We start from the raw sequence: 16,609 nt of genomic DNA, 5'->3' as shown, positions 1-16,609 counted from the left end.
GTAGGTGGGTTTTGTTAATGGACTATCTCAAAGAAATACCCAAGGAAATTTTAAGGGGTGATGTTCTGGTAGAAATGGCACTGCAGTAGAATGGGATCTAAGATGTAGGAGAGAATGGGGAAAGGGATTTGGAGTCTACTATTTGGGCCAGTGAATGATAGGAGATGAAGAAAGAAGAGGTAATAAGGGAGAGTTTGCAGCACTGGAATACTGGAGAAGGCAGAGCAGCTCTTTTAGGAGAGGATATGAGCTAACCCCATGTCTGGGCCCCTGGATGTCACCCAACTAGCAGATGGCATGTGTATATGTGTGTGCCCGTGCATGCATGTACAAAAAGCTGACTTATGGACTGTCAAGTGACCCTCCCTGGGGTAGGAAAACTTCAGGGTCAGCTAGCTGGGGCCCTAGAGGCTTCACTTGGGTCAGGATGTCCCGGATAGAGCGGCAAGGGATCCTTCCAGGGCTGCTGAGGCCACAGGGCTTGGCACCAGCAGAGGGATCAGGCTGAGGAGAGCCATCGGGACCCCCACTCAGTGTCGACGAGGAAACAGAAATGCAAGGTTGACCAGAAGAGCTGGACTTGATGCTGCAGGGCTGAAGGATGATTTTGCCACTGGATAGGGAGCTGGAGCTGGAGCTGGAGCTGGAGCTGGAGCTGCCTCCTAAGGAGCCAGTGCCTGGTGGGGAGCAGGGACCCTGGGAAACACCACTGCAGGGGTGGTAGGATGAACCGGAATTGCTGGATATGCTAGAACTGATGCGCACTCCAGAGCCAGAAGGGGAGCAGGGTCCCTTAGGTCCTGTGAAGCCAACTCCACAGGGCTGGACCCCACCAGAGCCCACAGGCTGGAATGCAATGGCAGAGGAGGCTCCTGACTGGTATATGTTGGAACTAGATGAGCTGTGGCTGGGGATGATGGGATTGCTGGAAAAATATTTTCCCTCTGAGATGGGGGGCCCAGCTGCAAAGGACGGGGACCCTGGAGACCCCTTGACAGGGTTATCTTTGGTGAAGTAGCCCACAGGGTAGATTTTACCCTTGCTATAGGTCATGCCTGGGACCAGATAGCTGTCAGAGGAGCCACCTACCACCTCATAGCCACCATAGGATTGCTGTACAGATGTGATGGGGGGGCAGGGCTTGCCTGGGTGGCCACCGTTGCTACAGGGGCTACCTTGAATCACTCCAGGGCCACCAGAGCCATGCTGCTCCACCACCACTACTACGGGCCTCTGCCCCCCTGACACAGAGTGGGAACTGGAGATGTAGGGGCCAGAATGTGAGACAATGGGTCCCCCACTGCAGGGAGAGTCAGGGACATCTGAGCTACAGGGACGCAGGTTGGAGCTGCTGCTTTGACTACTGCTGCTGGACATCTGAGAGGTTTGGGAAAAGGAAGAGCTTCCTCCAGACTGGGAAAAGCCTGATGTCATGTGAGACTTATCATTGACAGGTAGAGCAGAGCCATCCCCTGTTCCTTTGGGATATCCTGATCCTGGTTTAAATAATGCAGATCCTGCAGAACCACCCTGGTAGAAACTGGATCCACTGGAGCCACCACTGGAGATACTATAACCACTGGAACCACCACTGGAGCCACCACTGGAGATACTATAACCGCTGGATCCACCACTGGAGCCACCACTGGAGCCACCACTGGAGATACTAGAACTGCTGGATCCACCACTGGAGCCACCACTGGAGCCACCACTGGAGCCACCGGAACTGGAAATGGAGTTGCTGAAGCTGCTGGAGCCACCCTTTCCAGTGAGACATGGGTTGTTCGGAGAAGTGATTCGTGTGGGGTCCTTACAGGGGTCTGAGAGGGTTCCGATGCTCTTAGCCAAAGTTCCTGGGGAGGAAAGTAGCTGTCAGTAAGGGCCAGAGAGGAGCCTGGCTTTCTCTCTTACCTTTCAGACCAATCCCAGTCTTCTTCCATGCTGATTTCTCCAGAGTGGAGCCTATGAGATTTTTTTTTTTTTTTTTTTGAGGGCGGGGATACTGGGGATTGAACTCAGGGGCACTCGACCACTGAGCCACATCCCCATCCCTATTTTGTATTTTATTTAGAGACAGGGTGTCACTGAATTGCTTAGTGCCTTGCTAAATTGCTGAGGCTGGCTTTAAACTCGCAATCCTCCTGCCTCAGCCTCCCACGACGCTGGGATGACAGGTGAGCCCTATGAGATTTTGACAGCAGAAGAAAAGGGAGGAAGAAGTGGTTGTTGTCTCTAAAGGATATCAGGGTGGCAGAATAAGGGCAGTTTCATTGTTCTGGGAGTGTGGTGTTGGGTGGGGAAGAGGTTCAACATTTACTAGAGAAGTAGCCAGCCTCCAAAGGGGGAGGCATTGGAGGAGTAAGCGGCAGAGAGTGAAGAATGTGAACAGACAGGTCCAGGAACAACTAGGTCGAAAAGAATACAGTGTCAAGGCTGAAACTCTGAGAGGTAGGGAAATCTGGAGGAGAAAAATCCTGGGCCAGACCCTGGGACCAAACAGAAAGAAAAGATAGAAGGTGAAACAATAGAAGGCCAAAAAGGGAAGAGAAAATACAAAAAAAAAAAAAAAAAAAAAAAAAAAAAAAAGAATAATGGGAAAAGAGACACCCAGTGGCAGAGGGACCAACACAAAGATGAGGGTAACACTTGGTCACCAGCTCCCTCATAGAGAACAGGCTGAGGGGAGGATGGAAATCCTGATTCCTGTCTCAGTGCTGACCATGCCAGTGAAGCTGGGTGGGGGCCCGGATGTGGGGGCACTCACCTGTTGCTTCAGAACCTGCTGGTACCAGTGTGACAGGACACCGCACCCTAAGCCACCCCTGCTCTCACTGGCCCAGCCTAGGGACACCAGCATGAAACCCTCCTTGGAGGCACGTGACCATTATCAGCTTTCCCTGCTCCCCACCCAGCCTTCGCACATGTGCACCTGCCGTCCCCACCCAGCCCTGTATCTGACTCCTGCTGCCTTTATTTGCCTCAACTGTGGAATCACTTCTTCTTTAACCAATCCTCTGCTCCTAACCTCCAGGCTCAGCTTACCCTAGTTTGTCTTCACCACTCTCTATTACCTAAATGTCTTCTGCCCACCTTTGTCCTTTTGGGTCCTAGATGGCATGGACAGAGCCCACACTAGCAGATCACTAAACTTCTCTGAGTTTCACACACACGGGAGGCCAAATCTGTCCTGCCTTCCTTACAGCATTACTATGAGACTGAGTGAGATCACCTACTTTCAAAAACAGAAAGCGTTAGACATTATGATTCATTATTTATTGCTACTCATCCTTGAGCTCTCCACCAGCAACCAGACCTCTAGTCTACAGCATCCCTAGTATCTCCTCAAAAAGAAATCCTCTGCATGAACCTCCATGCCCCAGCTCTGCCACTGCCCCTCACTCCACGTGAAATCATCTAGCACTCCCCGCCTCCTCCATTGCTCCCCCCGACGCTGTGCACCCTGCTCTCCACCTGCCCACCCGACCAAGGGGGGAAGGTCACAGAAAAGCCTCAAGGGCCATAAACACCTGGTGGTCAACAGTACAGGCCCCAAAACTACCCAGTCTGGGGTTTGAATCCTGGCTGAACTGCTTCTAATCATGATCCTGAGCCAGTTTCCTAACCTCTGGGAGCCTTGGTGTCACCTGTAAAAAGGGAACCATAAATCTTCTCTTATTGTTTTTGTTATAATCAAAAATGCTACTATATTTGAAGTTCTAGAACAGTGTCTGACACATTAAAAATAATTCCACAACAGAACTTGGGGGCACATATCTGTGATCCCAGCAGCTTGGGGATCCCAAGTTCAAAGCCAGCTCAACAGTTTAGTGAGGCCTTGAGCAATTTAGCAAGACTCTGTCTCAAAATAAAAAGGGCTGGGATGTGGTTCAGTCATTAAGCACCCCTGGGTTCAATCTGCAGTACAGAAAAACAGAAACAAAAACCTCTAAAAATGGTAGCAATTCTTTTTACTACAAAATCTTTTTACTACCAATCTTCACCTACTAGTGCTTCCATAATGACAACCACAACATTGATACAGCCCTCTAGAGCTTCCAAAACACCTGTCACACACATTAGCTAATTTGAGACACAGGGAAAATTAGTACTAGGTGTTATTTTAAACCCTACCTTAGAGTGTTAGAAACCAAGGCAAGTTTAAGAAACTTGCCTGAGGTAACAAAGTAATGAGGAGCAGCCCCTAGACTCAAAGGTCAGATTCCAAAGCCCCTGCCTTTCTTCCTCGCTAGATTCTCTCCTAGACCCTCCTCAGGCACTGGATTCCCCTAGCCTTCCCTGCCCCTGGGTCTGTGTTCCTTTTCTCCCACCCTACCCTCCTACCCCCAGGGCCCCCAACCTCCTACCTGGCAGGAGGAGACCAGCCAGCAACAATGCCATCATCCCTTGCCCTCCCACACGCCCCATCTCGGGTGCCCGAGAGGAGCCCATCTCGGACGGCGTGGCCTTCTGACTGACAGCAACTCGTGGACACCCAGGGCCTTTATGTTAGGGCTGGACATTCTCTGGGCAGGAGTCACTATGGGGAGGGGAGGAGGGGCGGAAGAGGTGGGTGCCTGGGGGCAGTTGGTGTGGCCCGAGGAGCTGAAGTAATCAGCCAGGGCATCTGCCTACTCAGCAACAGCGGTGGCTACAGTGTGGGGGACCCATGGCCACTGAGCCCCAGATCCTGCAGCCTGACTGGCCTGCCCTGGCTCCTCATTGCTTAACCTGGAACCAGGTGCTGTGCCACATGGCCACCCACTCTGGTGCCACCACTCTCACCCTGGGACCCAGTCTCCCGGTTCCTTCACTCGCTGCCTCCCAGGGTTGGCCTGTCCAACTGCCATCCTCCCATCCTCCCTCCCCTCGAAGATGTGGGCATTTCAGCTTTCCCTTTGGTGCCCGGGAAGTACCCCACCCCTGCTCCAGCCCCCACCTCACCCTGCTGCATGGTTCTGGCCCCACTGGGTTCCCATCCACAGCCCTAGGTCTGTCCATTTCCTTGGGCTCCTGTCACTCAGCTTCTACTTCCCTTCTTCAGATATGAAGATCTGCCCCCACACCTCTGTCTCTTGCTGCTGCTGCTGCTCAAGCGCCTGCTTGCCACTTACCCATTATGTGTCCTATCAGTGAGTGAACCTTTTCCCTCTCAGAAATTGAACATCCACATTCTGAAAGCCAGCTCATTGGCATCTCCCTTCTGGGGGGTTCCAAGGACAGTATGAGGGGCACTGGGTGTCAGAACTCAGCCTGGGAAGAGGCCTGGGCTGGGGACCCCTGTCATAGCTGGGCCTCAGTTACTCACAAGCCACTCACAGCCTCTCCCCCAAGGTGGTGACCTAGACTTCTCAGGGTGAGCAAGATGCTAATAAGGCTAATTGGAAAGGTGGTGGCCTGGCAGCCCATTAGCTGGCTCTCTGGCCTGAATGAGTGAACAGGAAGCAGTAGCTAGCCATGTCTTAGTGGGATAAAGGAGGCCCAGGTAGTCTCCTGAGTTCCTGAAAGACAGAAGGCAAAGAGCCCTCGGATCTGCTGGGAGGTGGTGGTTTCTCCTCCACTGCATCTCCCTCCCTCCTGCTCTGGTCCTGGCCCCACCCTGACCAATTTCTCACTGGTGTTGCCGAGAGTAGAGAGTAGGGGAGTATCAGTATCAAAGGGAGGGGCCCAGGAGGCTGTCCTCCTACCCAGTCTCCTCAAACAGCCACCAGCCCCATGAAGTCCTCCTCCCCTCACCTGAACCCATTTCTAGAACTTCTTGTCTCCTCACAAAGGTAGCTCTGTCCTTGGAGCCCTTTGGTTGGTCTATCCTGTTCTCTCTGCCTCCTGACCTGCCTTGGATTTGTGGCCATGGTGATGGAGATGTCCTATATCTGTGCTGTCTGATGCTATAGCCACTAGGCACGTGAGACTACTGAACTCTTGGAATTCACTGAGGAATTTCACTTAACTCTAATTAATGCCTGGCTTGGAAGGTTTTTGTAAAGATCATATAGGGAATTATCAGAAAGAGTGATACAAGTACTCCTGGCATGGGTACTCAGGAAATGGAGCCCCACTGCTGCTCCTGCCTGCATCCTCCCTTTGGGGGAAAACAAATAGTAGAAGGGTTTACCCACAGCCCAGGCTCTCTCCAGCCCATCTCTCCCTGGGAGACTCTCCTCTACTCCCTTCCCACCTCGGGTAGAAAACCTGAGGCCGGGCTGTTTAAAATGATGTTGCTCTCTCTGGACATCAGCGCCCCTCCCTAGACTCTCAAGCGGTCCCATCTAGGATCTAGAGAAGGGGAAAGGGTGTGGAGCAGGGACAGGAGTGGCAGGGAGAAGAGGGGAAAGGAGCCTTATGGAGGAGAGCAGCTGGGCTGTCCCCAAGTGGGTGGGGAGAAGGCAAGAGAATGCAGGGACTCTGGGTTGTTCTTTTCCAGCACATGCTTCCCCTGAGCAGCCAGAGTCTTGTTTTCTTCTTCACATTCCTCCTGGCTGCTGTCAGCCTTTGGCCAGGACAGTCGGGCTGGAGGCCTCCAGGCAAGTCTCCAACCACCCACACGGGCATTCCTCTGCGGGCTGCTCCCCTCCTGTTCTATTTCCACTCTTCCTCTCATCCTGCCACCCTGGGCTGCCCAGGTCCCCAACTGTCCTACCTACATCTGGGCCCTGAAGCTCCAGTCAGCCCTCCCTGAAGTCCCATCAGCTCTCTTGTGCAGTGGTTCCTGTCCCCCATCCATGGTTTCACTTTTCAGTTGCTTTTGGTGGGTAAATATAAAATTCCAGAAATAAACAAGTCATAAGTTTAAATAACTTTTATCATAAAATATAGTTATAATTGTTCTATTTTATTGTTGTTAATCTTCTTGTGCTTAATGTATATATTAATCTTTATCATAGATATGTATAGACAGGAAAAATCATAGTATAGTACACATAGGGTCAGGTACTAGCCACTGTTTCAGTCGTCACTGGGGGTCTTGGACTGTGTCCCTTGCAGTTAAGGGGCGTAGCTCTATTTTATTCTGCTGTGTTCTTTGTCCTCGCCATTAGCCTTTCTCTCAGCTCAGGCAGTGAAACCCTGAAGTTAACGGGCTAAGGAAGGAAGGGAAGGGACATTGGTTGAGTGCCCACATAGGGCAGGGTCATCCTATGGGGAGCTGGTCAGTCTGCGGATGTCCATAGTAGTACAAGCAGTTCAGCTAGATTCCACAGTGAGACTATACTGACTCCAGCAGAAGGACCAGAGCAGAGGGAGGACTGGGTGAGAAAGCATGGGTGGAATGAGCAACCCCCTCCCCCCGAAGGAAAATCAAGTTCAAAGTGGTGCCTTCTGCAGACAAGAGATGGGAGTCCCTGCCTTGCATCTGTGAGGAAGAAGGTGGCTGTCCACTCCAGTCTCCTCTCTACCAGGAACTGGCTCACCACACCTGTGCTTTGGAAGTTCAGTGAAGAGGAAGATGGATTATTCCTTGCCCTGAAGGAGCTGCAGACCAGCCATCGACATGCAGCACAGAGAGAAGCCTTGAGCGGAAAAGGCAGATCCTTGGCTTTGAGTAGGTGGCAGATTTTCCCTGGGCCTTGAGAGTGATAAGAAGAGCAGGAAGCTCAGACCTAGGGCCTGGTGGTGGGTCCGTACGTGGGGTGTACTGAGAACAAGTGGATGACTGGGCACATGCACAGGAACAGTAGGGCAGACAGATAACCAGCCTGTTAGCACCAGGATTCCTAGTGACCTTTAGCACCAGGCAAAAGAAACTTGGATTTTATAGGAAATGGAGTAAATGTAGAGGACACAGGGAACCAAAGGCTTTTGAATAGACTTGTATGGTCAAAGAGGAAGCCAGGGGAGGAGAGCCCCATTGACTGACTGCACAACCTGGTACTGGATCTTTATTGTCACTTGAATTTTCACTGTGGTCCCTTGGGGTAAACGCTTCTCTCCCTTTTTCCCAAAGGAGGAAACTGAGTTTAAACAATATGTCTGAGCCAGCTGCTAAAAAGCAAAAAAAAAGTCTGGAAAAGACTCCAACCCAAGCCTACGGGGCCTCCAAGCCCACCAAGATCCTTCTACTCTGCACCCCAGCGCTGTGCCCCACACTATGGCAGTGCTTCACAGACAGGCTTCAGAGCTTCCTCATACCCTGTAAGCATGTGTGCGAAATTCCTCGTGCATATCTCTTTCTAGAGAGAAGGTTCCTGCTTCTCTCCAAGTCTCAGAAGTTAAGGACCTTTAAGCCAGGGAGTAAGGGGCACACGAGGTCCCTCCCACGAAGCTTTCCACCCTTCCATTTCACCAGTGGGTCTAAATGTCAGGGCAGAAGTTCTAGAACAAGGATTCCATGGAGGGAAACTCTGTAGACCTGGGACAGGCTGGGGAAAAGGAAATGGAGTAGACAAAGATGAGGGAAAGCTTGAAAACAGATATAATTTGTGACAGGAGAGGTGGACAGAGGACACCCAGAGTCCCTCGGAAACCCAGGACCCAGGCTCCTCCCTGCCTCTGCTCCTCTCAGCTCAGGCAGAAGGCCTTTCCCCCTCCTCCCCTCTCTTTCTCCATCACCCTTGTCACCTGGTGGACTCATCTCCAGTCACAACACCCACCTCTCCTCGAGTGGGAGCTGACACTCTTGGCCCACTCCCGCTGGGAATGTCCTCTGAGTTGTTTTTCCTGTAGTAGGGACGGGTGGCCCTGAGTCATCTACACGCTTCACTTGGCTACTCTTGTGACCAAAAGGGCAGAGAAGGAGAGGACTCATCTGCATGTGGAGTTCCTGCTGGTCTGTGCAGGATGGGGCAGACCCCACCTGTGCTGCCCCATGTGACCAGGGGAACCGCTCCCCTCAGTCCTGTCTCTTAATTCTCAGCCTCCCTCTGGGGAGCACCCCACTGCCCTCTGTAGGAGTGGACCATGGTAGATGGGCAAGGGTGAACCAGTTCGCGCTCTCCCTGGCCCTGACTCCTACATCCTCTTTTTAAATAGATTCTACGGCATGTAATTTAGACTTCAAAATGTGGCAGAAATCATTTCTCTTCACCCGGAGGGTTTCAGGACAGTGAGCACAGCACTCTTGTGTTCCTTGAACTCCCTGATCTCAGCTGTGAAAGGTACTTGATGATTTTTTGAATGAAAGAATGAACAAATGTGTCCAGGCTAACTTCCCTCTTTCCACCTTACTCAGGAAGAAGTTTCCCTCCTTTCTGGCTTCTTTGTCCTCTCCCCTAAACACATTCACCATGTGCAAAGACCCCAAAGGTACTGGGGTGGGGGTGGAATACACTATGGCAGTATCGAGGCCCTACCTCCAGGAGAGCCCTGTGTGGAAAGCAAGGAGACTGATTTGTGCACCTGGCTCTAAAACAGAGCCATTCATCGACTCCCTGTGTTCTCTCTCTCTGTCCAGCCCTCATTCCTCATGAGTGACTAACTCCCCTGAACCACTCTTCTCTCTACTGGATTTTTTTTTTTTTTTTAAGACGCAACAAACTTCCATTAACAAATAGCAGCATTCACATGGCTGTGATGAGGAAGTTCAGGGATTTCCCCTTGGACAAGGCACTCATCTTGTGCTGGGGGTGGGGTAGGACAGTGCTGGGTATTTTAACAATTCCCTAGGGAGTTCTGCTAGGGGTCCCCACCTAGATAACATGTTGCCCCTGGCTAAGAATCACTGCTCAGGGGAGCAGCCTAGCCCTTCAATCCTTCTCCCTCAGAATATCCAGTGGTATAGCTCTTCTCTGCTCAATTCTTCCTTCCTTTTTCCCTGCCTATCTCCCTCTCTGTCCCTCTTACCTCCAGAACTGCCCTCCTGAGTTTGGCCTAGTCAGCCTCCCTTTTCCCTACCCCATCCCCTGTTCTCATCCTCTTGGCAGAACCCAGGGCCCATGGGAGTGAGGTCTGGGATCAGAGTCAGGTGCATCTTCAGGCTTAACTCCTGAAAGAGAAGGAATTGACAAGTGAGGATCCTGCCCATCAGGCTATCTGCACCCCCATCTTTTTAAAAAATATTTTTTAGTTGTAAATAGATCTTTTATTTTATTTATTTATTTATATGTGGTGCTGAGGATGGAACCCACCTCACTCATGCCAGGCAAGTGTTCTACCCCTGAGCCAAAACCCCAGCCCCGGCACCCTCCATCTTATCCCTTCACCCCTCCTTCCCCAAAGCAGCAGGGAGTCAGCTGAGGGTCAGTCATGCTCCCCGAGCTCAAGACTTCATGGCCCTGTTTAAGTGACATCTAATTTGGCCACCACCCCTCTCATCCTGTGAGGAGATTCACAGGCTGTGATTAGCTCTCAGAGTAACAAAATATTTTTTCCCTTCTCTGTTCTGTGGAGCCAGCATCAGGGAAACCAGTGCTCCTTGTCTGCTCATCGTGTGCATCTATTAAATAGTCCTCCTTTCCACTTACTAATGCTTTTTATTGTTATTGGTCACCGGGAATTACAGATCCAGTTCCCTTCCATGGAGGAGAAACTTGCAGAGAGGAAGAAAGAGGCCCTGGGCACAGCCTGACTGTGGTCTTATGGTCTAGGGAGAGGTTGGGGAACTTGTACCAGGAGAGGGAGTTTTAGGCCAGGGACAGGACTTCTGTGGTGTCTTCTAACCTATCTGAGCACCTCTGGCCAAGGGCTCCTCATGAACAGCTTCTCCAATTGGCTTCTCCCATTCCAAGTTCCCCTGGTACCTGATGCACCACTCAGCACACAGAAGTGACCAGTAAGCACGGACTCCTATTGGAGAGGCTGATCCCAGGACTACACCATCTACACCAGAGAACAGCTCTGATTCCTGGACAGTGCAAGACATTTAGTTCATTACCAACATTTTCGTGTGCAGAATTTATCTAGAGTCTCTCAAGATAGGAGTTATTATCTGTCCTTTGGACAAATAAATTCAAGGAATTAAGTATGATGCCTACTACCAGTAGCTGGGGTTTTGCATCCTGATGCTGCATTCTACAAGCTGTTTTTTTTTTTTTTTTTTCCCCTCTTCTCCCCAGGTATTCCCATAAGTCTGGTTCGCTTGCTTATTTCACTCAGTTCTTGTTATCTGTCATCTCCTTAGGTACATCCTCCGTGATTTTTCATTTTTTTAAAACTTTTTTTTATACTGACAATTGAATTCAGGAGTGTTTTATCACTAAGCTATACCACTGGTTCTTTTATTTTATTTTATTTTGAGACAGGTCTCCCTAACTTGTTGAGAGCCTCCCTAAAGTGCTGAGGTTGGCCTTGAACTTGCCATCCCCCAGTCTCAGTCTCTCAACTCACTGGGATTACAGGTATGCACCACTGCTCCCTGTCCTTCATGAATTTTCCACTTTAAAGTATGACCCAGCCCCACACACAAACCATCATTCTCCTTCCTCTGCCTTACTGTGTTTTATAGTATTTATCACTACACAACCTCGTATTACAGTTGAGCCTTCACTTCCCGCACTGGGAGGTAAGTCCTGTGAGCATAGTAACCCCATTCTTTTGCCTCATAGCTGTTTTCACACCCCTAGAGCACCTGCTTTTGAAGGAACTCAATAAATAATATATGAAGGCTGAGGATATAGCTCAGTTAGTAGAGTGCTTGCCTTGCATGCACAAGGCCCTGAGTTTGATCCCCAATACCACAAATAAATAATATATGAGAGAAAGAATCAGTAGTGATTGTTGGACCACTGGCCAAGCAATCTGAGGGCTGCATTTTACTGGGGGCTCCTGAGCCTCCCTCACCTCACCTTAGGTGTCTGGCTGGCCTTGAGGGGTCACTTGGTGACTAAGAAGATTCTTGTGTGTGCTGACAATGGCCAGGAGCACAGGATATTAATAAGACCAATGGGCAAGGAGGGAGAGCCAAGAGAAACACCTGAAAGGAGCCTCTAGGCTGCCCTCTGGTGGCAGACTGAGAAACACCCACACACAGAAACCAAGGGTCTCAGCAGTGCCTGCAAATTTAGAGATAATTAAAGGAATTCCCTAGAATTACATCCCAAGAGCACACTGATAATATATGACAGAGTAAGGACAAGAGCCTGCATCATAGTCTGATGCTCTCCCACATAGAGATTAGGCTACAAAAAGGAAAACTGGGGCAATTGTTGACTACCTTTGAGGATTTCAGGCTGAATTTGTTTTAATTCAACAAGTTTTTAGAACTAATGCCAGCCACCTAGAAGGCACTTAATTAAAAATTAGAAGCCATGGGGCAGGGAATGTAGCTCAGTGGTAGAGTAGTTGCTTAGTATGCACAAGGCCCTGGGTTCCATCCCCAATGCAACACACACACACACACACACACACACACACACACACACACACGAGAGAGAGAGAGAGAGAGAGAGAGAGAGAGAGAGAGAGAGAGAGAGAGAGAGAGGAATCAAGAGCCAGCTATAGTAATGCACATCTGCCATCTGAGTCTTAGCTACATGGGAAGCTAAGGAGAGAGGATCACTTGATCCTGTGAGTTCAGGAGCATTCTGGGTAACATAGCAAGACCCCATCTCAAAATAATAAAATAAAATAAGGGGAGGTGATACTAGGAGTGTGACTCAGTACATAAGGCCCTGGGTTCCATTCCCAGCATCATGGAGAAAAAAAGAGAGAAAGAAAATAATGTACATCAAGAGAGCTTAAATTTATACCAAAACAAATCTTTTTTGGTCAAATGAATTCCAAACATAAAACGGGCAGAGGACTTGGGACTTCTCTCCTGGGCTCTTGCCTCAGATGTGCCCTCTTTTATCCCATCTTATTGCCACGATAGACATGCTTGTTTCCTCCCTGGACCCAGAGCTCCTTGAGGGCAGGGAGGACTGAAACTGCTTCCTGGGATTGTCACTGTGACCCAGCATCCCACACAGCAGAAGCTCAATAAATGCTGGATGTATGGACAAATGGGGAAACAAATGGGTGGTTTGGAGTTTCCCTGTCTGGAGATCTTCAAAGCAGGGCAGACAACTATCTCCTCTGTCTAGTCCAAAGACATGATTCTCCTGCCCAAAGGCTGAGGGCTGTGCCTGATGCTTTCTCGGGGTAACTTGGCTTCTGTAATTAGACTATACCAGGACATTAGTTCTAGATTCTTTTCTTTCATTGGCAAGCATTTATTGACTATCTGCCGTGTTCAAAGTACTATGCTATTGTTCTGTAGATCTGTGATCCTATTCTATTATTTAATTCCATGACTCCTTGTTGACATAAGATGTGACGCTGTCCCCACTGCATTCACTCCCAGGTGAGGTCAGCCAAGGCAGACAAAGAGCAATTGGCATTGTCTAACCTGATGGATAAGGTGACACAATGGGTTTCCCTGTGTTAATACTCCATACCATCCAGTCTCAGTCTCCCCAGCTAATAAACATGGCATGTTTGAGTGCCAATACCCACTGCTATTAATAGGTATTAAAATCCCCAATGACCTCATGCTTCCTCCTTCTCTCTCCCTTTCAACCCACCTGTTGTATCGAACTGAGAATTGATTTGAAGCCAGGCAGTCTGACTTTGGCACATGTAATATGTCTTGCACAGGTGAGTTGCCTCTGTTAGTACTTAGTGAAGTTTCTTATTTTTTTCTATTATCTTTTATTTATTTATTTTGATGGTAGGAGGTGATGATTTAACAGAAGGGCACTTTAGCCAGGCACTGTGGTGCATGTCTGTAATCCCATCGGTTCGGGAGCCTGAGGCAGGAGGATAGCAAGTTCAAAGCCAGCCTCACCAACTTAGCAAGGCCCTAAGCAACTCAGGGAGACTGTCTCTAAATAAAATACAAAAAGCATTGGGATTGTGACTCAGTAGTTAGGTGTCCCTGGGTTCAATCCCTGGTACCAAAAGGAGAACACTTTACTACAGAGCTACATTCCTAATCCTGTTTTGTTGTTGTTGTTTGTTTGTTTTGTTTTGTTTTGTTTTGTTTATTTGTGTGTTTTTTGGTTTTTTTTGAGACAGGGTCTCAATAAATTACTGAGACTGACCTCAAACATGCCATCATCCTGCCTCAGCCTCCTGAGTTCCTGGGGTTACAGGGTTGTATCACTGTGCCTGTCTAGCATAGTTTCCTAATCTGTGAAATAAGGCTAAGAATTTGTTTTATTGAACATTTTCTGGACCAGAGACTAGGAGAAAAGTAAGGGATACAAAAACAGCTCCCAGTCTCTGCTCTCTTTCTCTCTTTATAAGGAGAGAAAGACATGGAAACCAACATAATGTTGAAGAATTAAATAAAGTAGCAGGATGTTGCTAGGGATGGTGGCCCACACCTATAATCCTAGTGATTTGGAAGGCTGGGGAAGAAGGATCTCAAGTTCCAGGCCAGCCTGGGAAATTAAGTGAGACCCTGTCTCAAAATTTTTAAAAAGACTGGGTACAGTAGTCTATGCCTGTAATCCCAGTAACTCAGGAGTCTGAGGTAGAAGGATCAAAAGTTCAAGGCCAGCCTCAGCAATTTAGTGAGACCCTTCTCAAAATAAAAATAAATAAATAAAATAAAAGGAGCTAGGAATGTATCTCAGTGGCAAAATGTCCCTGGGTTCAATCCCCAGTTATGAAGGAAAAAAAAAAGTAGGTAGCAGAATGTTAAGAACTGCAGATGTAGCTGGGTACAGTGGCACATGCCTGTAATCCCAGCAGCTTGGGAGGCTGAGGCAGGAGGTTCATGAGTTCAAAGCCAGGCTCAGCAAAAGTAAAGTGCTAAGCAACTCAGTGAGACCCTGTCTGTAAATAAAATACAACATAGATCTGGGGATGTGGCTCAGTAGTCAAGTGCCCCTTATTTCAATCCCTGGTAACCTTCCACCCCCCCCCAAAAAAAAAAAAGGTACGTTAAAAAGTGATGAGAGCCCAGCTAGACATGATGGCACATGCAGCTCAGGAGGCTAAGGCAGGAGGATCCCAAGTTCAAAGACAGTCTTAGCAACTGAGCAAGACCCTGTTTCAAAATGGAAAATAAAGTGGTCTGGGGATGTGGTTCAGTGGTTGAGCGCTATTGGGTTCAATTCCTGGTACAAAAAAAAAAAAAAAGAAAGAAAGAAAGAAAGAAAAGAAAGAAAGAAAAGAAAAAGAAACAAAGAAAAGAAAGTGATGGAGCTAGGGCAAGCCTGATGCCCGTAATCCAGCAAATCAGGAGGCCGAGGCAAGAGGATGGCAAGAGGAGGCCAGCCTGGCCAATTTAACAGAGTCCCTATCTCAAAACAAAAATTAAAAAGGGCTGGGGATGTAGCCCGACAGTAAGAGCTCTTCTGGGTTCAATCCACAGTATGGTGTGTATGGGGACTGGAGGGGTGCGGGAGGTTTGAAAGTGGGACCTGGAAGGGAAGGAGGCCAAGCAAATGAGTAAAACCATTGGAAGTCTCAAGGAGGGCAACTTTGGTACAGGGGACTGAAGTACTGATGCCTTCATATTGTCAGTTATTCATATTGTCCCCTGGAGTGGGAGTGGGAGTGGGTGTGTGGGAGGATGTGGAGGGAAAACTTCCAGCAGGAGGCACAAGGCAAAGTTCCCTGCAACCCAGCCAGAGGCATGGCTAGGGCTACTGGGAATGATACAGCACACTGGGAATCAGTCACTAGGCACTGAAATGGTGAAGTACAGAGAAGAAATGTACCAACACAACTGTCTCTGCTCCCAAGAGGCTCATGGCCTGAGAGGGGAAGACACGGTGAATAAAATCATTGCCCGTGTGTGTGTGTGTGTGTGTGTGTGTGTGTGTGTGTGTACCCTGGTGCAGTAAAGTCTTCCCAGAGGAGGAACAACTGGTTGTGGAAAGGGCTAGGGGAGGAAGTCCTGCTCTTCCAAACAGAGGGAAGGCACTTGCACAGACAGAGGCCTGCAATCGCCAGGCCACACAGGCTCCTGGGTCCTTCTGCTGCTTGCTTAGCCTTCTAGCCCAGAGCTGCCCTGTGAGTACCTGGCAGCTTCCTCCTGCCACAGCCTGCCTTTCCTCCAGGTCCTGCGGGGGCAGTTCTTATAGGAGCCTCCTCTGAGTGTTCCTACTTATGGTGGTGACTCTAAACTCATGGTGTTTACTGCCAAAGCCATTACTTTGGTTCTTACTCACATACTTAGTTATAACTCAGCGGCAGAGTGCTCACTTAGCACACTGGAGGCGCTGGGTTAGTTCCTCAGCATCACAAATAAATAAATAAATAAATAAGTTTGATTTATTTTATTTAATAATTTAAATTTATTTAATTTAATTAATAAAAGTGTTGTGTCCAACTACAACTAAAAAAAAATTAAAATAAAATAAATAAATGAATCCTGACTCTCTTGGCTTCATTTTAAACTTCCTTGAGAAGAAAGTAAAAATTTTTATTGTTTATATTCTTATAATCTCCCCTGGCTCCAGGAATTGGAGGACATATTAAGGGTGTAAGATAATAAGTGAATGGGTAAATTTGATCTATTTGGGGGACTAATGAATCCTACTAGGGTCCGGGGCAGGTGGCACACTCCTGTACTCCTAGAGACTGGGAAGGCTGAGGCAAGAGAATCTCAAGTTAGAGGCCAGCCTGTTAGTGAGATTTGTCTCAAAGTAAAAAACAGAAAGGACTAGGGATGTAGTTGGGTGGCAGAAAATCTCTGGGTTCAGTCCAGAGTAATCATCTTCCACCTGATGTCAAAAAAAAAAAAAAA

General features: G+C 48.7%; 1 protein-coding gene across 1 annotated transcript; it reads right to left on the bottom strand.

Moving 5' to 3' along the window:
• Positions 1-342: 342 nt before the first annotated feature.
• Positions 343-4,449, bottom strand: Cdsn (corneodesmosin). The gene is made up of 2 exons (XM_076857795.1): positions 4,365-4,449; positions 343-1,853 (listed from the first exon to the last, which is right to left on the bottom strand). The coding sequence occupies exons 1-2, from the start codon at positions 4,447-4,449 to the stop codon at positions 343-345; spliced, it is 1,596 nt and encodes a 531-aa protein (XP_076713910.1).
• Positions 4,450-16,609: the final 12,160 nt, after the last annotated feature.

The sequence above is a fragment of the Callospermophilus lateralis genome, chromosome 6 (assembly GCF_048772815.1).
Source record: "Callospermophilus lateralis isolate mCalLat2 chromosome 6, mCalLat2.hap1, whole genome shotgun sequence".
In the NCBI taxonomy this organism is placed as follows: Eukaryota; Metazoa; Chordata; class Mammalia; order Rodentia; family Sciuridae; genus Callospermophilus; species Callospermophilus lateralis.
Note: the sequence above shows the minus strand (reverse complement) of the source record. Positions and strands in the feature narration are given on the sequence as shown.

What these genes read in the sequence shown, in the direction of transcription:
- Cdsn (XM_076857795.1), bottom strand. Translation starts at nt 4,449, where the DNA reads ATGGGCTCCTCTCGGGCACCCGAGATGGGGCGTGTGGGAGGGCAAGGG. An exon ending in GGCTGGTCTCCTCCTGCCAG is followed by an intron (nt 1,854 to 4,364) that starts GTAGGAGGTTGG and finishes TTTCCTCCCCAG; the next exon opens with GAACTTTGGCTAAGAGCATC.